We start from the raw sequence: 25,795 nt of genomic DNA, 5'->3' as shown, positions 1-25,795 counted from the left end.
AACGAAATGACACTACTTACCTTCGGAGCATTTAACACGATTTCAGAACTAAGTAAAAAAGAACTTCGTGGAGTTGAGACGTCAATGACCTTCTTTGACCTTGAAAGGTCATTGACCTGCGTGGATTCGAGATGTCAAAGACCTTTTTTGACCATGAAAGGTCAGTGACCTTCATCGAAACGAGATTTCAATGACCTTGGCCTTGAAAGGTGAGTGACCTTCGTGGAGTTTGATAGGTCAATAACCTTCAAGAGCCAACCTACTTTGACCTTGAAAGGTCAATGACCTTCGTGGAGTCCAGATGTCAATGACCTTCTTTTACCTTGAAATGTCAATGAACTTCGCGGAGCTTGAAAGATCAATGACCTTCGTGGAGTCGAGATGTATACGACCTTATTTGACCTTAGAAGGTCAATGACTTCATGGAGTAGAGATGTAAATGACCTTCATTGACCTTGAAATGTCAATGTTCTTCTGTGAGTCGCGATGTCAACACCCTTCTTTGCCCTTGAAAGATCGTTGAAAAATGCGAAATGACATTTGACCTTGGAAACATCCTCAAGGTCATTGACGTCTTGAACTACAAAAAGGTCATGAACCCCTCAAACTCCTGAAGATCATTGACCTCTCCACCACCGAAATGGTCATTAACCTCATAAATTCCCGTATGGTTGAACTCTAAATCTCCGAGAAGGTCGTTGACATTTAAAATTCTCAGAAATTCATTCACCTACCCATATCCAAAAGGTCATTGACCTCTACAACTCCGAAAAGGTCCTTTCCCTACCCACCTTTCCAACCACCTGAAGGGTCGGACCTCTCCACCTCCAATAAGTTCAATGGCCTCTCCGACTCCTCGAAAGTCATAGACATCTCCAACTCTAAAGGTTCGTTAACCTTTCAAACTCCAAGAATTTAAATTCCATGAATGTCATCATGAACCTGTCAAGCTTCGGAAAAATGCGAAATGACACTCCTACAGTGGAAATTCTTGATAGAAATACGATTTCGGAACGAAGTATGAAATATGTAAATGACACTTATAAAATGAAAATTGTTGATATATACACGATTTCAGAAAGAAGTGAGAAAAATTCGAAATGACATTTGACTTTGGAAAAATCCTCAAGGTCACTGACGTCTCCAACTTCAGGAAGGTCATTGACCCCTCAAACTCCTTGAAGGTCATACCTCACCAACTTTCAAAAGGTCATTTGCTTTTAGAATCCCGTAGGGTTGAACTTAAATTCTCTGAAGGTCATTCACCTACCCATATCCAAAAGGTCATTGACCTCTACAACTCCGAAAAGGTCATTGACTTCAAATTCCCTGAAGGGCAGTAACTCCTCCAACTCCAAGAAGTTCATTGACCTCTCCCACACGGAAAATAGATATCTATATATTGTCTATTTTCATCTATGAATAGATGTATATCTAATAGATATCTATTGGACATCTATTGGATGTGCAGGTGACAAGGGGCGATTTTGGATACATCCCCGAAAGTGTGTTTTAAAACGCGATTCATGAGGTATGGAAGCGACATAACATTTGATTTAGGGACAATTTTTTTGGTTCCTTACTGGAGTGATGGCGGACTTGAAAAATTTTGCGACGCGTAGAACGATGCGTGGCGACTATGCCAACTGTATCTATATATTGTCTATTTTCATCTATGAATAGATGTATGAATGGGCCTTAGTTTGGTTGTAATTAATTTATTTCCGAGTGGTATTTTTAACAATCGTTATATAATTTTAAAAAAGCTCTTACACTATAACAGGATCAGTTGGTGCAGTGGTGAGCGCGATTGGCTATGGAACGGGGAACACAAGTTCAACACCATATCGCGGAATTTTTTTGTAGTTTTCATTTTGATCATACAGCGACAATTTTTTCACTAATGTTAATTGCATCAAGCATAGGCATGCATAGGCATAGGCATGAGAAAAGTTTTTATATATATAGATAAGTATAAAACAGATAATTAAATATCTATTAGACATCTACAGTAGACATCTGATAGACATCTACAGTAGATGTCTGATAGACATCTACAGTAGATGTCTGATAGACATCTACAGTAGATGTCTAATAGACATCTACCGTAGATATCTATTAGAACTGCTGCTATTTTGACAATAATATATCTAATAGATATCTATGATAGATGTCTATTAGATAACTATTTATCTATCTGTAGATATCTACTAGATATCTAATAGATGTTTATTTTCTGTGTGGGCTCCGACTCCTCGACGTTCATTGACCTCCCCAACTCTAAAAGGACCTTTCCAACTCCATGAAGGTCATTTATCATTTAAATTCCATGAATATCATTGACCTCTTAAGTTTCTGAAAAATGCGAAATGACAATCCTATATTGGAAATTCTTGATATAAACACGATTTCGGAACGAGTAAGAAATATGTGAAATGACACTTATAAAATGAAAATTGTTTATATACCTAAACACGGTTTCAGAAAGAAGTGAGAAAAATGCGAAATGGCATTTGACCTTGGGTCCTCATCCTCAAGGTCATTGACGTCTCCAATATCAAAATCTTCATTAAGCCCTTCAACTCCTTGAAGGTCATTGACCTCACCAACTCCGAAAAAGTCATTGACCTTTCAAACTCATTGAAGGTCATTGATATTGCCAACATCAAGAATGTCATTGACCTCTCAAACTTTACAAGAAACCTTACAAACTCCATGAACGTCATTGAACTGTTCAACTACGAATTGGACATAGATATCTACAACTCCAACAATGTTATTACTTCTCCATATCCGTGATGGTCATTGAACTCTCCAATTTCACAAAAGTCGGTGACCACTCCAACTGACACTCCCCTGATAAAAATAAACTCCTCCATTAAGGAGAGGTTTACCCTCCATTGAGGGTACAGGAAGGATAGGTGTACCCTTCCTATACCCTTCAGCAAGGGTACACGAAGGGTATTTTAGAACATTGGTGGGTACGCCCTCTCCTTCCTGGAGGGCACGGGAAGGGTTTGGCCAGCCTCGATGAAGGGTACAGGAAGGATAAGTGTACCCTTCCTGTACCCTTCAGCTAGGGTACACGAAGGGTATTTTAGAACATTGGTGGGTACGCCCTCTCCTTCCTGGAGGGTACGGGAAGGGTTTGGCCAGCCTCAATGAAGGGTACAGGAAGGGTAGGATAAAATAAAAACTAAAAATCCATAAATTAACATAAAAATTTAAAAAAATCGCTAATAAACTAAATTAAACGAATGGGGATGAGTTGCAACAGTGATTTCTAAAGTTATAGGGCATAAAAAAAATCAGCCTTCACATGGTCTTGAACCCAGGACCTACATATTACAGGATCACGAACTAGAGATTTAACAACCTCGGCTTTCGAGGTACTTGTCAGGAATAGTTTCTCAACGGAACTTATACTACAAAATCTTAAGATGAGAATCGCACCCGGGCCTATGTGGAAGAAAGCTGTGACTTTTTTCTACCACACCTATTTCGTTTCAGAAAATAAGATCGGCATTCTAATACTGAACATCACTCTAGCGATGTCTCATTGTCAGCCACACAAATAGGTTATATCCTAAAACGTGAATGGAAGAACTTCTAAATGAGCTTGGGAATTTCGTTTGGGGGGTGGGTCCAAAACCAGGTGGGAAAAGTTTTGAAAAACAGGATAGTAAGTATTGGAATTCAACTTATGCAAACACTTTTCATAATCGAAAAAACTTCAATAGTCAAAGAAATATTTTTTAAATTCATTATTTTTCAATATTTTGATTTCTATTATGAAGGAAAATGATTGTGTTTTTATACTTCGGGGGGGCGGAGGGTCCGAACCCTCCGGATCCCACTCCTGGATACGCCACTGAATATGTATATTATTGTTTTCCTTAAGGAAATTTTTAAGATTAGTAGTGTAGCCCGTCTATCTTTGCTTTCAAAGACTGCTTACGTTCTTGTACGGAACTCAATACTCTTTAGCAGGTGAAAGTAGCTGAGGAGACACTTTCAGGATATGTTTTCTTCAGTTATAAATGCTAAGTCCCAAGGAAGGGTAAACGAAGGATTTTTCTCTCCTTCCCTTACCCTTAATGGTGGGTAGAGGAAGGGTACACAGATGGTAAGGGAAGGAGTTCCAAGGAAGGGTACACGAAGGATTTTTCTCTCCTTCCCTTACCCTTAATGGTGGGTAGAGGAAGGGTACACGGATGGTAAGGGAAGGAGTTCCAAGGAAGGGTACACGAAGGATTTTTCTCTCCTTCCCTTACCCTTAATGGTGGGTAGGGCGTGGGTTGTGCAAGGGTAACTACCCACCATGAAGGATGCCACCCTTCCTGTACCCACCATGGTGGAGTTTATTTTTGTCAGGGTCCTAAAGAGGAAATTCTTGCTGAAAACTCGATTTCAGAACGAAAGAAGAAAAATGCGAAATTCAACTCATAAAGTGAACATTCTTGATATAAACAGGAATTCAGATCGAAGTAAGAAAAATGCTAAATGACACTCATAAATTAAATTCTTGATATAAATACGATATCAGAACATAGTATGAAAAATGCAAAATGACGCCTCATTTTGCTACAAACACGATTTTTGAACAAAGTAAGAAAAATAGGAAATGACGATTCTAAAGGGAAAAGTCTTGTTATACATAATTTCGATTTCAGAACGAAGTTAGAAAAACACGAAATGACACTCCTAGAGTAAAAATTGTAGCTACTACCCCATTTTCAGAACAAGGTAATAAAAATGCGAAATGACACTACTAATGTGAAAATCCTTGATATAAATACGAATTCAGATCGAAGTGCGAAAAATGAGAAAGTACATTAATAAAGTGAAAATTCTTAAATTAAAAATATTTCAGAACGAACTAAGGAAAATGCGAAATGACACTCATAAAGTGAAAATTCTTGATATAATTACGAATTCAGATGGAAGTAAGAAAAATGAGAAATGAAAATTATAAAGTGAAAATTCTTGTTATTAACACGATTTCAGAACGAAGTAATAAAAATGCGAAACGACACTTCATTTTTTCCTGATGAATTCTAGATTAAGAATTCACATTTTGTATGTAAGATTTATAACACGTTGTTGAATTGGAGAGAAATTCACATTGGAGAGAAAATTTCAAATTTTATTTGTGAACATTAAAAATGCGATTGTGACATGAATTAGAATTCTTTCACTCTAAGAGGGTCATGCCATCTACACTTCCAAGAACTTCTTTGACATCTACAACTCCAAGAAGTTCATTGACCACTCATACTCAAAAATGTCCTCCACTTCCCCAAATGAAAAATGTCATTGACATCTCCAACTCTAATATGTGCACTGACATCTCAAACTCCTAGAAGGTGCACCTTCTAACCTCAAAGAAGGTCACTGACCTCTCGTACTCCAAGAAAGTCATTGACCTCTCAAACTCCAAGGTCATCGACCACTCGAACACATCTTGAATGTTATAAAAAAGAAAAAAGGGGTTATACGTTTATTATAACGTAAAAGAAATGTTAGGTGTAAAAAGTTTTATTTCATGCCAAGAATGTAGTTTTTAATGTATTGGTGTAGTTTTTAATGGTTAATTGGTTTTTAATGTAAAGGTATTGACATTTTGGATACCAGGGGTAAAGATAAAAATTTGCAGGCAAGACGTGATTACTGGTGAGTAAATTTAAAAATCATCTCATTGGCAGGTTTTTAATGCTACACTAAAAATGTGAATTTTTATCCTGCACATGACAAATCAAAAAACTGACTGGTTTTGCAATGTCTCTCTAATGTGTTATTTAAAGTGAGAGAAGTTAAATATCATAATTTTGTACGTCATTTTAACTTTAACACACGGATTGGTGAAATCAATCTTTCAATTTCCTGTGTGAATAAAGAAATTAGTTATTCATATAGAGAGGTAAATAATAACTTTCAGTAGACTTTCATGGGAATTAAGGCGTCATTTACTTATTCTTGATTTGAGAGGTAAATGAACTTTTTTTTTGAATTCGTGAGGACCTTTTCTGTTGTGGAGACGTCAATCAGCTTTCCAGGATTCATGAGGTCAATGAACTTTACGGTATTTGTGAGGTCAATGACCCATTCGAGAGAGGTTAAAGGGATCAAAGAAATTTTCGGGTTTGGAGAGGGCAATGACCTATTCTGAAATTTGAGGTCAATGAACTCTTCAGGTTTCGAGAACTCAATGAATTTTTGGGGCCAATGACCATTTCGGAATTTCAGAGATCAATGACCTTCAGAGAATTTGGAGGTCAGTTACCTTTCCGGGTATTGGTTAGCTTTCCGGAATTTTATGGGCCGATAACATTTCTTTGGATTTTAGGTAATAATGACTTTTTCGGTATTTTTGAGGTCAATTATTTTTCATGGATTCGAGAGGTCAATGGCCTTTTTTCAGGATTTGAGAGGTCAATGACCTATTCCCTAATCAACAGCTGATTGATCTTTTCGGTATTTGAGTGGTCAAATAACTTTTATGGAACATCAATGACCATTTCGTGACTTGAGATTTGAAAGACTTTCTCTGTAATGAAAGGTTCTAAGACCTTTTCTGGATTTGTGAGGTCAATGACCTTTTTCTGTATGTATGAGGTGTATGACCTTTTTGGGTCATACACCTCATACATACGGAGGCCAATGAACTTTTCACGGTTCAAGACGTCAATGACTTTTTCGGGATTCAAGAGGTGAATGACCTTTTTAGGATTTGAGAGGTCAATGACCTTTTTTGGGTGTGGATAGGTGAATGATCGTTTTGGGATTTGAGAGACCTTTTTAGGGAATCGAGAGGACAATGATCTTTTTGGAAATTGAGAATTCAATGAACTTTTCAGGATTTGACCTCAAGAAGTCATTAGGGAATGAAAATTTATTTTTTAAAGTGTATTTTCGAGAGCAGGAAAAAAGCGATGTGATCAAACAGAATTTAATGTTCTTGTGATAGATTCTTTAATGTGGCATAGGTAAAATATGGCTAAATGATAGTGCATTTCGCCACATGCAGTTTCATGTGCTGGAAGAATATAGAATTTGAAGTTGTTGTAATAAACCTGACTGAAATAGCTGAAGAAAATGGGAAATGTAAATTTTGAATTGAAAATCTCGTTAAAAGAGCGCGATTTAATTGTGTAAGGAAGATGAATGCGAAATGTTAAGATTGAAGTGATAGGTCCCGTTTTTTTACGATTGGACAAAAAAAAAAGCAAAATGATGATATACTTAATTAAAACAAACCTTTTATACACTGGATTTTAATGCCATTCATGAAAAATGCAAAATAACACCACTTAAGTGATTGTTTTTTTATAAACTCGATTCTAGTTTACATTGGAGAAATGCAAAATTAAAATATATGAGGGGAAATTCTTGCTATAAACTCGTTTTTACTGTGCAGAAAGATATGTACTAGCGAAATGATGATATAAAAAATAAATTTCATTTTAATACCCGATTTTATTGTGCAAGAAAAAAATTGGAATTCACAGATCAGAAGTGAAAATCTTATTATAAACTCAATTTTAGTGTGCACTAAGTTAAATGGGAATTGAACTGATAATTGTAACCTTGATTTTTGTGCGCAGGAAGAATACAGAAGTGTAAATCCTTGCTGTAAACTCTTATTTTACTTACTTACTTAGACTTAATTAGCCAAAGAAGAATGCAAAATTCCAGAACAGTTGAAAATTCTCGTTAAAAAATGTGATTTTATTGTGACGGAAGATGAATATGAAATAATAACATAGAAGTTTATAAAATTGATATCAATGAAAGAATCCTTTTTAAAAATTGATTTCAATGAAAAGGAAAGAAATTGCGACGTGATTATACCAAATTGAAAATTGTAGTTATTCACTCAATTTTCAGGAGTTGGAAAGATGCCAAATGACAGAGTAAAAGTGAACAGTTTTGTTATACACTTGATTTTATATGTGCAGTAAGAATAATGTGAAATCACAATACAGATATGAATTTTCTTCGGTGAGAGACTACATTTAAGTCGGTTAGTACAAAATATGTGGAATGACAGTACAGAATTTTCAATTTTCTTTTATTATAAACTAATTAAATTAATTGGCATCTAATTATAATTCAAAGTGTCTTCTTATAGCACTGGCAATTTCTTTCGTTTCCACATTAGAGTTCTAAGTAAACTGTAATGTATGGCGAGTGAGTGAAATTGTAATTTGACAGGAAGAATATTTTTGTAACTTTAAAAATGTCATGTGCTCTCCAATGAAATTTAGATTTTTTACCATACAGAGAGTTCATATTTAGACATGAATTTATAGATATAAAAATAGATAAGAGTACCAATAGGGCTGGCAAAAAATTCTGAAACCAATATTGCATTGAATAGTCCCATATACAATATTATATTGAGAAAGAAGTCCACTGCACAAAGAATTTAAAATATTACTTGGTATTCAAGTATCCAAAAGTGTTTGCATACTTTTATGTACTTATGCATTTATGTACTTATTTTCACTGCTCTTAAATTTAATAATAACATAAGATTATTTGCTAACATTTTTACTAGATCAAGTCGCTTTTCATTTAAATAGGCATTGGAATAGAACCACTGGCTTGCATAACATGAATAATTTGTTCGTCAAATAACATTATAGTTTTAATTCAACACAACTAGCAATATATTTTGAAAAATAAGTCTGCAAAGTCAAAATAAATTCTGAGACCTTCCCAATAATGAGTATATATGTACCTGTTTGTTGTTCCTCTCCAGCGAAGTTTCAACACCATACAACAGCAATAGGCCCAGCAATAGTGAGGTAGTCCAGTGCTAACAGCACCACTTGTGACGACTGGTGTCTTCAAAAAAACAAAGCGGTAGCCTCAATAATTTAAGTCTTAGGCTTCGTAATGTCATTGATGCTGGCCTTTGACTAAAGGCACAGAATTATTTACAAGCAGGATAATTAATAGCTCACCAGCAGAAATACATAATTATCAATGAGTATGCACTCCAGACAGGTAAATTCTACAGCAAGCCTCGTTAAATTTTTGATCTTGACAGTGAAGGTCGTCACCTTTAATATTGTGCCTATGCGCAAGTCTGGCTTGGAAGGGAGTAAACACTCCCAGACCATAACTGAGGGTGCGTGCGCATACCAAATGGAATTATCGTATTTCTCCGAATACAATATTCTTCGATATAATTCTCTGGAGAGCAGGCAGGGGAGAGCGAACACCTCTTTGTGTTCAATGTCCGGGCCTGCTCTCTGGCTGTGGCACTGTGCGCATGATTTGGATTGTTTGTGGCATCATACGCTCAGCAGTCCAGTATGGTTCCTTGTCCGGTAGTGTCCAAAAATATCCACAGGAAAGAATGACCCCTCGGTAGCTTAACTGGCTAAAGCACTCGACTGGAAAAACTAGGGAAATTTTGGTAAAAAAGGGGGGGACTATATTCAGATAAATATGGTAAGTGGCTATGTCTGGAGCACATGCTCATTGACAATTAGATCTGCAGACACGCTGTCTCTTATCCTGCATGTAAATACCTAATTACTTGATTGAAATCGAAAGACTCTGAGTCAAAGGCTGCTGGCCAACATCAATGCCACTGCATCATTCATGGTACACGTTTGGAGGACCCAACCAAGGGCTGAGGTCATTTGTGCCTTGAGGAAGGAAGGGTGGAGAGAAACCCAGCGCCTGCTATTAACAGAAGGTGCCAAGGGATTAACGTCCTATCCAATGGATGGAGTGCTGTACTTGATTAATGACTCCCCACAAAGCACTCAAGCAGGGATTGGGTAATCTCTGCCACCGGTGGGATTTGAGCGTGAACAGTGCAAAGCTAACACAATCACCACCACCACAATTCCCTCATCCATTCATCTTAGACTTGGCTCCCAAAAGGAAACAGTTAAAAAGAACAAATGAATTGCATCTGAAAGAAAAAATAGTGAATTATGGTTCCTCTCACAAGATTTCAAAGTTTTGGAATGAGAATCATTTGCAATCATTTCCAACAAGTATATTTCCAGATCTTTTTTCTAGTTTTTACCTAGTATGTTTACAATAATGGTTGGATAAGTGGTATATTACATAAAAAATGTCAGTCATGCTACATACAAGTGAAACAGTAAACTATTTTCCAAGACTTCATTGGAATGCAAGCTCTGAAACTTTTTGGCCTTGGATACACAAGCAGCTTGTATAGTAGCATAAATCTATGCTATTTCTCTTTAGCCTAACAGAATTAAATTAATTCATGTTTAAGCTATTGGGAATACATTGTTCGTTTCAGTCCATTAAATGCAATCTTCTTGAGTATAACGTACACTTTACTCCGCAACACAAGAAATCTATATAAAATTAAATTTTTCTTTCATTCATACATAATTACAAACAGCTACACATCACAACCTCACAAGAAATTCAATATATCATGAACAGCTCCGACTATAAATATTGAAGAAAGTCATTCACACCATAAGTTAAAATTGTTGTCTTTTTAAATAAAATATCCTCAGAAATAACATGATTGCACACTAAAAAATTATACAAGCTGCATAGAGAAGTTGCCTCCATGTATATTTATACACAATGTCACTAATGAGATCTAAATGCATGCAAATAGATGGGAAAATATAAATAATTACCATAGTTCAGTCACATTGGACAACATCAATATGGCACAAGAATTGAATGGTTTTGATAAATTACTACAATTAGGTATCTATTTTGTGCTTTACCTTGGCCAACATGAAATGACAACATCTGAGCCATCTCACACAATATTTACAGACTTTGGCATTAAAAACAACATTCAACTGTAAATGTTTAAACGCTTTCACCCAACTTGTCAACAATAACACATTTAATACTTCTAATGTCAATCTTTTCCTTATTTGTACATTTGTTTTAATTATGCCTCCTGTAAATAGTCCACTTCCCTGCATCCTGAATCTGACATAATTAATGCATGTAGGGACCAACCACCTTGGCAGTAGAACTTGATGTAAGTCGTACAAATTTTTCTCTTACGAATCCAAATAAAAACTCTCTTATATAAAATTGAAACAGGCTGATGTATTCAACTTCTTTACACCAGTAGAAAAATTTGTAAAACAAAAACTCTCTTCTGGGACGAATTCTTAAAATCACGATTGACTGTTTCAGTCCCTCCTCGTGCGATGCTCCATCCAAGAGGGAGTGGAGGAATATTAAGAGGAGTAAAGGGGGCACTGCATATGTCTTCTCGCCCAAATACAAACAGGCGAGAGGAAACCAACAATGCAGAATGAGGGGGCAATGCAGTTTTGTTCCCTTCAATTGTTTATGACTTTAAACCCTAATCATCGCATCGTCATTAAACAAATACATTTCGGCAGCAGCACAGAAGACGTCCAGTCACTCTCGACATTGGAGCACATGATGACGATAAAATGCAACACCATGACCAATGAATAAATACACTAGGGGCATATCCTCCATCAAATGCAAGCGAGGGATTTTTGAACTGTAATGAGAGCTGAGAGTGATAATAGGCTCTGGGGGAAATACACAGGAGTATAGAAGTAGAAGTATCAGTGTATAACTGTTGATTAAGGCCATCGCATCAAGCCATTCTTTCAGTTTACTTCTTCGTCAAGAAAACTTTAATCATGCAAAAGACATGATATGATTTGAATAACACAGTGGCCTACGACTAGAAATGCATCATGGCAGTGGAGATTATATGCGTTCCTATTTTCAAAATAACTACTTGAAATTTATGGAATGAGCTTCCCAATCCCCAAAATGTATGCTCATCACTTGAAGGGGAATGTAATGCAGTGCTCACTTCATATCGCCACTCCCTATCATTTCCATCTCTCAAATGGTTTTGCTAACCGAGAAAACAGACATTGACCGTCTATTCCACCTTACTCAAGGATTCGAAGAATGGCCGGCGGAGGCGCCACTGCTGTCGGCAGCCGTCTCCTTAAGGTGCTGTTGATGCTGCTGCTGGAGTTGTTGCTGCTGGTGCTGCTTGACAAAAGCACTCAGCCGATTGAGCAAGAATTGCTTGTCGTGACCTTCGAGGACCAACTGCCGCCTCAGCACGTTCACCATGTCCCGATTCGCAGTTGACACAGCCTAGAGAGAGAGAGAGAGGGGGGGTTGAAGAGTAAGTCAAAAGACAAGGGCTAAAACTGGCAAAAGGTTAGAAATACTAAAGAGCCTCCCACTTTGGGTGGCCCAGAAGTAAAAGAACTCCTTTTGATTAAATAAACATGAGTAATTGTTGGGCTGAGTTCTTTTGTGCTTCCTTGCCACTAACAATAAGCTGAAAACATCCTGATAGCACCTTTCCTACAAAATGGTGCTCGGAAGGAGACAATTCATTAAATTTCCTATTTAAACGAAGTGAAGGATGATGCACATAGAGCGAAAACTAATACTGATGAATATCAAATGATAATTCTGCTTATGAGGGTCATTCATCAGCAACTCATTAACTAGTCAGTCATCGCCAATTGGCTCTTTCAACATTTCAAATAAATATTTTTACTCACGACATTTAGCAGTTCCTTGCTGCTCCTCAGATATTTGTTGCAAATGTCACATTTCTGAGGCAATAGGGAGACTAAAGAACATGATAGAAAAGGGCCTTTTTTTAATTTGGCCTCCTGTAAATATAGTCCATATCCCTACAACCTTAAACTATCATAATCACCAAGATTGATTGTCTTAAGAAGTTGGATTGAGAGACAAAGTTGTCCATTGGATGCATGAGTTAAATTCACAGAGCGCTCCACTTAGGCTCTGCCTCATCAATCATAACAAATCCTTAGGCATACAAAAAGAGTTCTTTACAAGTATGCTATGAAAATCACAGGCTGATGTCAAGCATATGCTGTACAGTAGACTCTCGTTAATACGAACAACGTTATTACGAAGTTCTCGTTTTTACGAAGCAAATCGTTGGTCCCAACGAAAAGGCCTATCCCAGCTATAGGAAAAGAAACGTTATTACGAAAATTTCGTTTTTACGAACCTCAGTCCCGGTCCCGGCGGTTACAAAATGAACTTTATTACGAAGTTCCACGCATCAACTATGGCATTTACATGGATATTCACTACACTAGTAAAACCATTGGCGTAAAACGGAGAGGAACAGGAAGACAAGCATTTGATAAAGCTGTAGGTTTTAGTATTGTTCGATGGAATATTAACTCAGTTGTCACTGTAGACAACAATACAAGTTCTGCACTTCCATGGGGCACAGGGAAACGTTTCAGCAGAAAAAATAAAACACTTTTCCACGGCCTCGAGTTATTGGGGAGTAAATACATGGGGGGTGTTTGCAAATGCAAATTAATGCACTACAATTAAAGGGAAAAAAGGCCCTAGTTTATCAACTTAATGGACAGCGTTTGCACCACAGTCAAGAAATTGTACAGATTATACAACGGAAGTGTATAACTCTTGGAACTCTTTTTGGATTTAAGTTTACTTTTGCTGTTGGTAACGATCACAATGCACAAGGTTCCTATTGGCTCACTATTTGCTTTGCAAGGATACCTAATAATGTTACAATGAATATTGGTGGCTTGGAGACTGGTAGACTTCAAATTGTATCTAGCAGGGACCCATCTAAAAAGTAAAGTGAATTAGTCTGTAGATGACGTACCCCTATGCCGTTCACGCCCATAAACATAGAAAAGATAGGCTATGTAATTAATCGCGGTTTCGTGAAACATAAAAGGACAAATGTAGCCATAGAGTTAAAAAAATTGAGACCAGAAGTAGTTACCGAAACAACAGTTTAAAAGCCAAACCAAAAATGAATGTACAGTTAAGCTAGGTTTACACTTGCGAGAAATTGCGCGAGTTTACTGTCTGACAGTCAAAATTGCAAGTGTAAACGGGTCGGCGAGCAGTGTCGCGAGCTGGACGGTGGAGTGTCTGACACTTCGACTCGCAGGTCTAAACATGAAACTTAGCTCTAGCAATTTCTCGCGCTCGCACTGTCGCCTGATCAAACCGTGGGAGATATTTCCCGACACTTTTGCGGAAGTTGGGCTGAAGTGCAGTTGTGTTGTCTCTCGAGTCTCCTGTAATTTGTTGTTTTTTGTTTGTTTTTTGTGTCATGTTGTTTTGTTGGTGGATGAAGGGAAAAGGATGGAAAATCCCCTTGAGCAAAGTAGTTACAAATGGTCGGACTTGGAGACAAAAAAACTTATTACGTTATATGAAGAAAGCGAAATATGGTGGAATGTGACCCTGAAAGATTACAGAAACCGAGTGAAAAATCAGGAATCTTTGCGTGACATTAGCAAGAAGAATAAATATATCAGAGAATGATAAGAGTCACCTAAAATAGATGTATTCAATGGTGTTCGGCGAGATATTGTGGAACATAATGATACAATGGTAAATGAAGAGCAAACTTGGTGCATGTCCACAGTAATTTTATTTGGTACGACGCGTTTCAGCGACCTTACTTCGCTATCATCAGGTACAAAATGCCATATTTTTCGTCAAGAAGTCCCTCCCTCCCATTTGCATGATTGTATATATATATGACTTCTTGACGAAAAATATGGCATTTTGTACCTGATGATAGCGAAGTAAGGTCGCTGAAACGCGTCGTACCAAATAAAATTACTGTGGACATGCACTAAGTTTGCTCTTCATTTACCATTGTACCTAAAATAGAGATTGTATGACGAAGATATTGCATAGATAGTATAGCGCCAAACATATAGCTATGCATGGTACCACTTCAGTGGCACAAATTTTCTCTCAAGTAGATTGGGATGGACAATTTTACTACTTTACTAGTATTAGCTATTCTTATAAAATTTGAAGAAAATTATAATTGAACTTTCATAACTTCCTTCGGTCTGGTAATGAATTCAAATATACGATTATATTTAAGTGGAGCTAACATGGAAGTAGTGGCCACAAGCATTATAAGCTGAGATTTGTATTTCGGAAGGAATCAGGTTCAGTGGATGATTCCTATATGTTTTCCATTTCTATGTTACCTCTTCCGCTAAAATCAAATGATAAAAACAACATCTTATGGCAGAATACCAGGCCGTCTTCGATCAGGTATTGTAGACCCATTAAATTATTTCTGGATGATGAAAGTTATGAGGTAACTGGGAAAGAAGTGCAAAAGATAAAGGCACAGATATCTCGACTGATGCCCTTGGCCATCGAAATAAACGGGAAGAAATTGTACAAAGTATCAGAATTTTGACGTTTAAAGAATCCTGACATTGCATCAGGCATTAGTTGAGTAGAGGTGGAATTATTTCATTGGTTTGGAACAATTCTTAGCGCACTTTCCTGTGGTTTCTCCATAAGTACAAGTGAATTTGAGAAGTATGCTAAAAAACAGAAGAAATGTACATGCGTCATACTCATGGTATAACATGCCTTTCACGGTACTTAAAATATAATTCATGGGACAAAAGTGATTGATTGACCCCATTGCATTGCTTTCCGAAGAGGCCCAAGAAGCAAGAAATAAGCATATTCGGAAATTCAAAGAAAATCACGCGCTAAAATACTCCAGAAAGGACACAATGAGAGATGTTTTTAACCTACTATTAGTTAGTATTTTTCAGTATTAGTTCGTTGCACCCAAGGCATTGTTATTCCCTCTCGATGGATGCCAGGCAGCTTCTCAGGGAACCAATATTACCTGCGCCTAATGAAATGAGTAATGTTAAAGAGTTGGAGGACGTGGAGTCGGTAAATGTCGGAGATGAGGAGAGTTGGGAGAGTAATAATTATGAAGGTGACTAACGTTTCGCAGTTCACTTCCTGTTAAAAACGATTTTACCTTTAAATCCTGTGTTTAAGAGCATATTTTGAACGTAATTAGTTTATTAAATTAAGAAAAGCGCATTACTATACAATTTTTTTTATGATTTTCTTCATATACAATTGTTAAGTAACATGAAATTATTTTGCAAATGAAATTAATTTTTTTCATAAAAACCACCTTGAAAAGACCTGTGATAGTGTTATTTTGTGTATTTGTCTATAATTTGGCATTTCTGAATGTTTTCACGACAAAAGATCTTAAGTTTTTTGAGAAAAATAATTTTGTCCCGCTAGATTCGCAATTGGAACCACTGTGCCATCCATTTGGTTATTGTGGATATTTACTCGTACGTAAACAGGCCAATATAACGAATAAAAACGATTGTACTTATCAGAGGCAAGAAAACGTGGGGTTATAACTATCAGCCGCTGACTCGCTGATATCGACTTCCTCAAAACTATGTCCTGTTTTTGGACTTATGGCCCAACAAAGTAGAGCAGATTCTCCAGCTCTGTAGGAGACATCCTGATGAAATTCCTAAACTGTTGAGAGTCGTCTATTTGTAACTCATTTACTTAAAGTCGTGAAAGCTCTCAAATGTTGCCTTCTATCAATCCATTCCTTAACCCAGATACTCCTCTTCCTTTTTTCTGTTTATGTACTCTATGCCAGTAATAAAGTAACACTATTGTAGCGGCAGTTTGCGCACGTCTACTTCGTGGCATTGTAAAAAGCTACTGACCACGGTACGGGAGGGACTACTTCCGCGAGTTGAAATTGCACCGAATGCTGTCACATGTAAACAGATTTCATACCAACTGTCGCAACCAACAGTGACACTGGCTCGCGCGAGAGCTCGCAAAATAACTTGCGTCCAACTCTCGGGAAAAATTGCATCTGTGAGTTTACACTATGCGACACCACTCGCGCAACTTATGTCGCAACTTTTCTCGCAGGTGTAAACCTAGCTTTACATTGCACCCAATATGCCTTTAATGTATTCCATAAATAGTCATTAATTGTTGTAATTCAATCTGTTTGATAAAATTAATGCCAATGAAAAAATGTGAAATACATATTCTCCTGAAAAAATTTTTGCTTTGACTCATTTCTTTCAAACCGTAAAGCATGTCTACTTTATAGTGGATTTAGGTTAAACAATACAACATCTCATTGGAAACATAATACCTAAGAATTTTAATAATCAAACATGACGATATCTCTCAAATACGTGGCATAAAGAGGCGTTAGGGTTATATCTGACAGTAAAAACGGCTTATTCCTATGATATGGTAATGCGGGTTGCATAACTGCCTATAGATACCGGATTCGGCCAAAGTTGCGAAAATGCAACATTAATTTCTAATCATAAGCACATTTTTTTGAAGGCCCATATTTCCAATTTACCTTATTTAGCATGCTATTAGGTAAAATGAAGAGAAAAAATTATATATTTACAAGTATTTCTATACTTGGCCGGTAATGGGTTAATAATACGAGTACAACCATGTTATAGTGGCTAAATAGATTGCAAACTGGCGAAGAAAGCTCTTCATTAGTCAGGGAAGCACTCTAAAGTAACAGAATGACTGCATTAATAATAATATATTGTTTGTTTTACGTAAATCATGAACATTACAAGACGTTTAAGTGATCGTTTGGATTATCCGCGTTTTCTGATTATTCGTGCCATCTCCCCCCATCACATCATTAGCCCATTACGATAATTGGGAGCATAGCTGCAAATTGATTTCTCACCGACTGATTCATACCAATTCGCAGCCCAAACTGTAATGTGTGTGGTCAAATGGGTTATGGGACGTAAAAGTAAAAAAAAAAATATATATATCACACAGAAAAATCAGAAACCTTGAAAAGGTCAATTCATTTTTGGATTTTTCTATTATCGACTTGAATCAACATGGGAGACTTATGGGAATAAATTTTTTTCTCTATTACCTGATACAGGCATCCCCCGAGTTAGGTATGCCTCGACTTACGTAAATCCGTACTTACGTAAGTGATAACCGTATTTCAAGTGATTACGTTAATTTTCAAATGCGAGCGCGATGAAGTAGATATTCGCTCGTATACCCAATGGCAGAAAAAATATCGAATAGTTATCGGGTTTTTTACATGATACACAAAATAAAATGGCACATATTTATCATTCCTCCAAGGAATTTTCATTCATTTCTGTAAAAAAATCACTTATAAACCCCAAGTCACCAATCAACGGGAAAATTTGCAGTTCTAGCGATGGAAGTGGTTGCGCTCACACCTGTACGATACAGCTTGTTACACAGCATACACACCCGAGCTCCGACTTTCAACTATTTAAAAATTGTATCCTTAAGTTTGGACATTTCCATCTGTGGAATTAAAAGAAAATCAGTCCTCGCCTGCCAAACCGAAGGTCGCGGGTTCGAGTCCCGCCTGGGTAAGTTACCCTTCCCCAGGGCATGGATGTTTGTGATCATTAAATGTTATCAACCCCGATGTAAAGGCCGAACAGTGCTGTTTTCGGTGGTGTGTGAAACAAATAAAATAAAAAAATAAAAATAAAATGAAGTTCGAGCGGAAATCTTTATTGCGGAAAAGAATTGTTTAGTACCCACATAAAGGCATTGAAATTTTGAGTGTTGGCAAAGAACACTGCGAAAAAGTTGACACACGATATTAATTGCGTACTTGTTTACATGTTTCTGGCGACTGGGCCGTGTTGTATTTTGCAAAGATTTTATTAAGCTGCATTTTCTCGTTCTCTCATGTTGCGTGCCAATGTAAATGAATACTGCATTATTGAAAGCTTTTCCCCACTAACTTTGTTGCAAGTTAATGACGGAGTTGGCTGAATAAAATCTCACTTTTAATTAGCTTTGTGCATTGGAAATACTCTTCGATGTTTCCAGCGAAGTAAATATTCAAATGATGTTTTCAGTTTCTCGTCATTTTATTGAGATGTGAGAATATGAAAGTATGCTTGCGTGCTGAAAGATTGTGTGTATGTTCGTGTGAATGTACCTAAGAATATATTGATTTACTGGTATTTTTTATGTGTTATTTGCTCGCAATCCCCGACACCCCTCCTACGTCTATTAACTGTGACAATGAAACCACCAGATTCATCAATCAACGTAATACATAAAAGGCAGAAGATATAATGATTAACGGTAAGTAGACAATGCGAACTATGGGCCCTTTGATCACAGTAAAACATATGAATCAATTTAAGTACAGTCGGATCCAGATTTAACGCCTTCGCATTTACCGTTTTTCCGCATTTAGCGTTTATTTTTTGGGGTCCCGATTCATTCCCTATTAGGGCAATGTAAAAATTATCCGTATTTAGTGTTTCCGCATTTTGCGTTTTTCCACATTTATGGTCGTAAAAATTTTTCCCGCACAAGATTTTTTTGTCCGATTTAAGGTTTTTCATGCCGGCTCCTGCAAATGATTATCCAAATCTTCGACTTTCTGCTCATCAACAAGAAGAGTCTCATGAAAGTTTACCAAGAGTCAATAGAATCTACCAGGGAACACTTCTCAACTGCTTCCTTCCGCGAATGCAGCGCTGGGACCTTCAACTCGTAAGCTGAGTGATTTGTCTTCTCGTAATGTTTCGCTCCCCTTCTGATCCAAACACCAGGCACTTTTTGTATCAGATCCGATCTAATGGAGCAAAGTCGTCCCTTGATAACCTCTAACTACCTTACCCTTCACTTCGTGAACTTCGATGATACGTGATGACTGATGACAAGAGTTATCCTCCGAGGGCCGCTTCAGTGATGGTTTCCTCGTAATGTTTTCAATTGACGGCTTATGCCCCTTTCAACTCTACTCTCTATGGGTAGTCCATTGTTAGCCCAATATTTTTCCAGTCGGCTACTTTCTCTTTTCATAAGAGGCCCAATATCATTTGCGCAGTTCACTAGAAGATTCTTTTTATAATCCATTCCAAGGTCAGTTTCCACGGAGGAACAGCGAAAGAACCGAGGAAGTGCTTCCCCTGTCATGATCGTGAGTGAAAGCATTCTTTCCTAACGGAACAACATTATTTTACATCGTAATTTAGATATCCCGGAGCCCATATACCGACATGCGGCTGGTTGATATCGATGTCGATTCAAAGATATTTATCTGGTGCTATTTTATGTCAAAAGAGAATGACAATCGGAGTTTTGACGAACTATCATGGTCCATGACTCTAAATAAATCGCTCATGCTGGAAAAAAATCACCGCATAATCACATAAAATAGATGAGCGCGGAAAAATACGAAAATCCAGCAGGAATCCCTTGGTGGTTGACTGCGACATCATAACTCGGACGAAATTGCCAAACTCCAGAGGCACTGACAATTTTTCAGATGAAATCCAGTTCTATTGAAGATTAAACCTTTTCACTTAACAGAGTTTAGCTAATCGTTATTCAAGGTCCAACCAAATTTTATTAAAAGCTGCCGAGAAACATAGTGAGTCGGAGTCAAGGTGATCAGCGCGCCGCGTAAGCAACTTCTCCCGGCTCCGTTCGACCTGCATGAGGCCGCGGATATTTGACAACGAATCTGGTGTTATCATCGAGTTGAATCACGAACGACTTGTACGCATACTAGAAAAAAGATTCTCCTTTTTTGTATGACCTCGAAATCCAAAATGTGCGCACAGGAGGCTCATAAGTCGCTCGTTTCGCCGAGGCAACAGAAAACATTAAATTGGCAAAATTCCAGAAAACCTCCCTTTTCCTAGATATTCGGTATTTTAGAATTTGGGATTAGCGATCTTCTGCCGTCCCTTTATTTCACTCATCTTTATTGATGCAATGACGATTTTTTGAGTACCTACTTACACCTTTTCTTATTATATTAGAAATGCTATCGTAACACTTTCACAGAAAAAATTTTAAATTTTCTTCGAGGCCACTGAAATATGCGTAAAATGGAATCAATAATTTCCATAATAATATTCCGTCAGGGAATGCTTTTAAGTTGATGAATATTATAATTTTCTTAAAATATTTCATTAAAACAATTGTCATCCTCTTGTTACTTATTTTTACTACCCATTTTTTTAGCTGATTCCTGAAAAGAATTATCCAACCTTAATTGGGCAAAGAACATTTAATCTATGAATTTGCTGCTGCATGCAGCACCTTTAAGTTAATTAAAATAATATTTTTTATTCATAAAAAGCCATTCCAATCAATACGGACCCTAAAAACTGAAAAATTGGCAGGTCCTCATTTAGTGTTTTTCCGCATTCAGTGTTTTAAATTTTGTCCCCGCTGAAAAACCTTAAATCAGGATTCTACTGTATTCAGTTTAGTAATGTAGCATTGAGATACTGTACTTTCCCGAATCCACGTGATCGGTCTATTCGGGAATAATATTACGCATTTTGATTGGCAATGCTCGAAATGCAACTCTAAGACTATATTAATGTTTATTGATTTTTTATCTAATAACGTAAGAATATGCGGAAGAGTTAATGATTATTGCAGTTGATTGAATGAAACTTCACCGAGAATTTACCGCGCATTTCTCCGCTGAGAATTCACCCCACCAATCGAAATCTCTGAAGCACTAACGCAGAATGTTCGACTTATGCAGAGTCTGCCGGAACGCATCCCTTACGTAACTTGGCGGATGCCTGTATTTGCAAATGTCTCAGAAACATGAAATTCTACAGTCACAAACTAGATTTTTAGACTGAATTTTTTAACATGGATTTATACCTACAAAATTCATAAAAAGTATTTTTTAATGATGCTTTGAAAATTTCCAATGCTTTTCTTATGGCACTTACTTTAGAATTTTTGACTAACTTGCATAAGTTGTAAGACAGATTCCTTGAAATGCTAACTACCAGATTTTTAGGCTGTCTAGGAATTCAAAAACATTGAACCAATTCCGAGGAATATTGTAATTTTTCGCAAGATTGCAAGTAAATTTGCAATCTTGCAAAAATTAATACAATGTGTATTTATTTTTCTTTCCAATCATATATATACTCCAACTACATACATGCGATCACTAATATACATATGCCAAAGAAAAATAGGTGTGCAGGCATTAATTACGAACTTCAGATATATTTCTTAAGGAAATGATTCAGGGCCGCTTCCAGGATCTCATCGGCTCTGCTGAATAATATTCTCCCCTTTCAAACTTTCCCAGGACTTCCACAAATATTTTTCAACCAAAATAAGCCAAAATTTTCCTAAACAAAATCCTCGAATTTAAGCGAGACTAACGCACACCAATTGATTTTTATGCATTTAGATGAATGACACATCATGTAATATTTGACGTTTTCCTTCACCCATGTCATTTGTGACCCCTTGGAACAAAACAAATTATCCTCATTATCACTAAAATTTATCACGAAACACTCACATGAAAGTAGCATAGCGCCAGGGCAAGAGCAGCAAAGGCTGGGACGGCAAAAGTTGGAGTGATGAGCCCAGAAACAAAACTTCTCAGCCACGACGGGAGCCTCTCGGTGGTGGCACGGGACACCGTCTCCCAGACGGACGAACGCCCTCTGAACGGCCCACAAGAGAGAGACGGCTGCGTCTCGGCCAGCGCGTAGCCAATGGGCACGGCCGACGCCACCAAAGAGAGCAGAAGCACGGCCATGAAGAGAGAGTGGGTGCGGGACGCCCTGTGCAGCGGCGCCAGCGATGACGAGAGGGAAGACGGCGCACGGGACGTGTGACAGTCGATGCGACGCACGTAGAACGATAAGATGGAGGCGATCGAAGAGAGCATGGGGAGGAGGGGGCAGTAGAACGTCCCCAGCCAGCACAGCGTCTGGCTGTAAACGGCATCGAGGACGTGGCTGGGCAGGTCAAACTCAGGAGGCATGATGAGGAACCTGAGGAAGCAGCCTGGCCCACCCCTGCGTTCCCGCCCTTCGCCGTCCTCGCCCCTGTCTGAGAGGCTACGCCTCGCCAACAGCGCCCTCGGAACATGGATGCAGAGAGTGACAGCGACGTGCACCGAGAAATCCAGGATGACCAACTTGTAAAACTGCTGCCCGACAAATGTTTCCCAGCAGGCAGGAGTGGCGCACGAGACGCTGAAGCATTCCGTGACGTTGGTCATGGGATCGCTCACGTGATTCTCACGACTGCAAGAGACAACACTGTAAAACGAAGCCAGCAGGACTCCGAGAGAGGAGAGGCGAAGGAATACTGTACGAAGGAGCGTGATTCTGACAGCAAAAAGAGGACTATACCGCTCGAACACGACTAGGAAAGCAAAGAGGTATGGTACAGTGAAATTGAGCAATAAAATGGCCATGTATGGCAAAAATTCAAGCAACAGTCGGTAAAGAGCATCTGTCAGAATGGGAGGATCCTCTTCGTCAACCACAGGGAGCATTCTTGGTGCGTCTGCGTGGGTCTCCGCGAGTTTCTCCCGGCTGAACTTGAATATGCCATAAATGACAAAGCCCAGTGCACCCAAAACACAGAACACAAAAGCATTGATCGAGATCCTGACTAGAGCCAAATTAAACTGCTCTCTCCTTGTGCGATTCCTTCTCTCATCATCCATTTTCTCGGCTCTCAAGCAAGCCCTCATCTCGTTGTAGAGGGCCCGGTGTTTGGTGATGGCGGCAGTTTCATTGTCGATGCAGAAATCCCACCCAGAGAACACCAAGTGACAGTATCTGTGGGCGCGACCTCCTTCGCCCTCCACCAGTCTTTCCTTAAATCCAGCAGCAGCTGACTTCACTATGGCTGCCAGAGAGACTAGAAAATAAGCGAGCGTAGCCGCAACGTACGCAAGGGGTAGGTCATAGCCTTCCACGTCATCATAAAATCCATAGAAGGCCAGGGTCCTTTCCAACCAGCCTGTGCCCTGCACAATGTCTATGATGAAGTTCCCCCCCGAGTCCCTTGGACCTTGAAGGTATATTTTGGAGCAACACTCGGCAGCAAGCGCAACGGATGGCGTGCCATTCTGAGGTGGCGGAGGACATTGTTCATTATCCGGGACGACACTAATGGTTTGGATGCTACCAAAAGGATGTGGACCTAGGATAAGAGTGGGCAATACTACAAGGCTGAAGACTAGAAGGAATATTGTTAAATTGAGGAAGACTAGCCAACGAAGGAATAGGAAATAGGAGAGAACGCCGGTTCCATGGCGCCCCTCTATGTGCTTGAGACTGCCACGCCATGGCGCAAGTTTGGTGCGCAGCTCCTTCCACCGGGCGTGGGCAGTGCGCCACCACTTCCTGCGTCGCCAGTTGAACTGTTCCAAACCTTGGAGTCGCAGCTTGGTGGCATTCTGGAGTCTGGCCTTGAGTTCACGCTTCTGCGCCATGCAAACAGGCAGGGCCTGGAGGAGAAAACATCACAAAAATTACATGCATTAGGTAATTAAAAAGGCAAATACTCACAATTAGCTCACAATTTATTTGTCACAGTTTATAGGTTACGGTATGCACATGATATTTTATGTCTTCGGTTAGGTAGCAAAAGCAGTTGGATAATTACCTTACAATTTCAATAATCTACACAATAATTGAAATTAGGGAAAAGAAAATTAATTTTTTCGATTGACCAATAATCATAGTTGGAAACAAGAATGAATTATCGATTTTTTAGAAAAGAAACGTAAATGGATAGTAATTTTGGCAGACCCTTGTCACCATTCTCATAATATTTCTGCTTTTCAATCAGTGATTCATTAAACAGTGAGCAAAAAAAATCTGCAAAATTACATGTATGGTTGACAAAAATTAAATAGGCATATACTATGGGGTGGTTCACAATATTTGTCACCAAATAATTTAAATATTGAACTCTCTGCCATTAAAAGGATAGCTGTAAACATTGGCTATGTGGTTTGACAAAACGTGCCGAAATTTCATTTTGTTGAACGGGAGTTTTCATGAAAGAGGAGTTCATTCATCGGGGTTTCTCACTACTGTAGGCAATTGGCAGGACCCATAACATTTGTTCGTTGAACAGAGTTTTTCGTTTAGCGGGACTTTATTAAGATGAGGTTTTACTGTAATAATGTTATATAATGCACACAAATATAATGAAACGCGGAGGTGTGATGTGCCTAAGTTGAGCATATTATTTTCTACACATCAAAATAATGATCTGTGGTTGACTAAGCACCCTGAGAAATGGGACGACAGCTTTAAGTTAGAGTCTTAATTTAGCTGATCAGCATGCACCAAGCGATCGATGTACTCTAACAACTTCTTTGACTTAGTGGGGGTTAGAGTTGCCAAGGGTATTTCGGATGAGTTTATCTCCATGTATGACAGGGGAGAGAATGCGTGTATTCTAGCGGGTTAGTTCCTTCCCCTGCGCCACCTCACACTTCGAGAACTTTGATTAGTGGGTGACACAGGCTTCACTCAGTTTTTTATCCTGGATCCTTCAATAGTTCATTGTTAAACAATGAAAGTTTAACCACATATCAAAATTACTTTCATTTCAAATTATTTTTCACCAAAGTGTTGAAAGACCCATATGCCTCTTATTCTGCCTAGACTCCACAGGATTAAAAAAATCGAGGCTTGTGAGGCACATGAACCAACCTTAATCTGCATGATTTCCTCCCACGTCCTCTCCTCATTTGAGAGGTTTTCTGTGAAATCCGGAAGCATGGCAGCATGCACCTCATTGGCTGGCATGGAACCCCTGCGATCGGGGGCCATGGAGGACGAGGGACCAATCGTTGGTGCCACCGGAGCGCCGGAAGCCCCTCCTCGGAGACGAGTGGCGCCTGCCGCTGAAGCAGAGGAAGGACGACGACGAGGACGCTTGGATGCCTCACCACCACGACCTCTTCGTCTCCCAGTCACTAAACACACGCACGCCACATAAACAAGTGAGATTTTCAACAAGCAACCAAAGAATTATTCTTAAGGCTATCAACATGCCTCAGGCTTTGGAATTTGCACCTTTATACGTAGAGCTAAATGCCTGGCCACATGAAATACAATCACAC

The 25,795-nt window shown here is 38.5% G+C and overlaps 1 protein-coding gene across 4 annotated transcripts in view; it reads right to left on the bottom strand.

Annotated features, from left to right (window-relative positions):
• Positions 1 to 10,005: 10,005 nt before the first annotated feature.
• The window catches only part of LOC124166590 (transmembrane channel-like protein 7), a 36,798-nt gene continuing 21,008 nt past the window's right edge, over positions 10,006 to 25,795 (bottom strand). For all 4 annotated transcript variants that reach the window (XM_046544167.1, XM_046544164.1, XM_046544168.1 and 1 more), the window contains 3 exons: positions 25,383 to 25,648; positions 22,211 to 24,163; positions 10,006 to 12,129 (listed from right to left, as the gene is read on the bottom strand). In XM_046544167.1, the coding sequence (XP_046400123.1) occupies positions 11,920 to 12,129; positions 22,211 to 24,163; positions 25,383 to 25,648 (2,429 nt within the window). In that variant the 3' untranslated portion in view covers positions 10,006 to 11,919. The remainder of the gene's footprint in view (positions 12,130 to 22,210; positions 24,164 to 25,382; positions 25,649 to 25,795) is intronic.

Source organism: Ischnura elegans, chromosome 10, assembly GCF_921293095.1.
Source record: "Ischnura elegans chromosome 10, ioIscEleg1.1, whole genome shotgun sequence".
NCBI classification, from domain to species: Eukaryota; Metazoa; Arthropoda; class Insecta; order Odonata; family Coenagrionidae; genus Ischnura; species Ischnura elegans.
The sequence above is the reverse complement of the archived record's forward strand: the minus strand, read 5'-3'. Positions and strand labels throughout refer to the sequence as shown.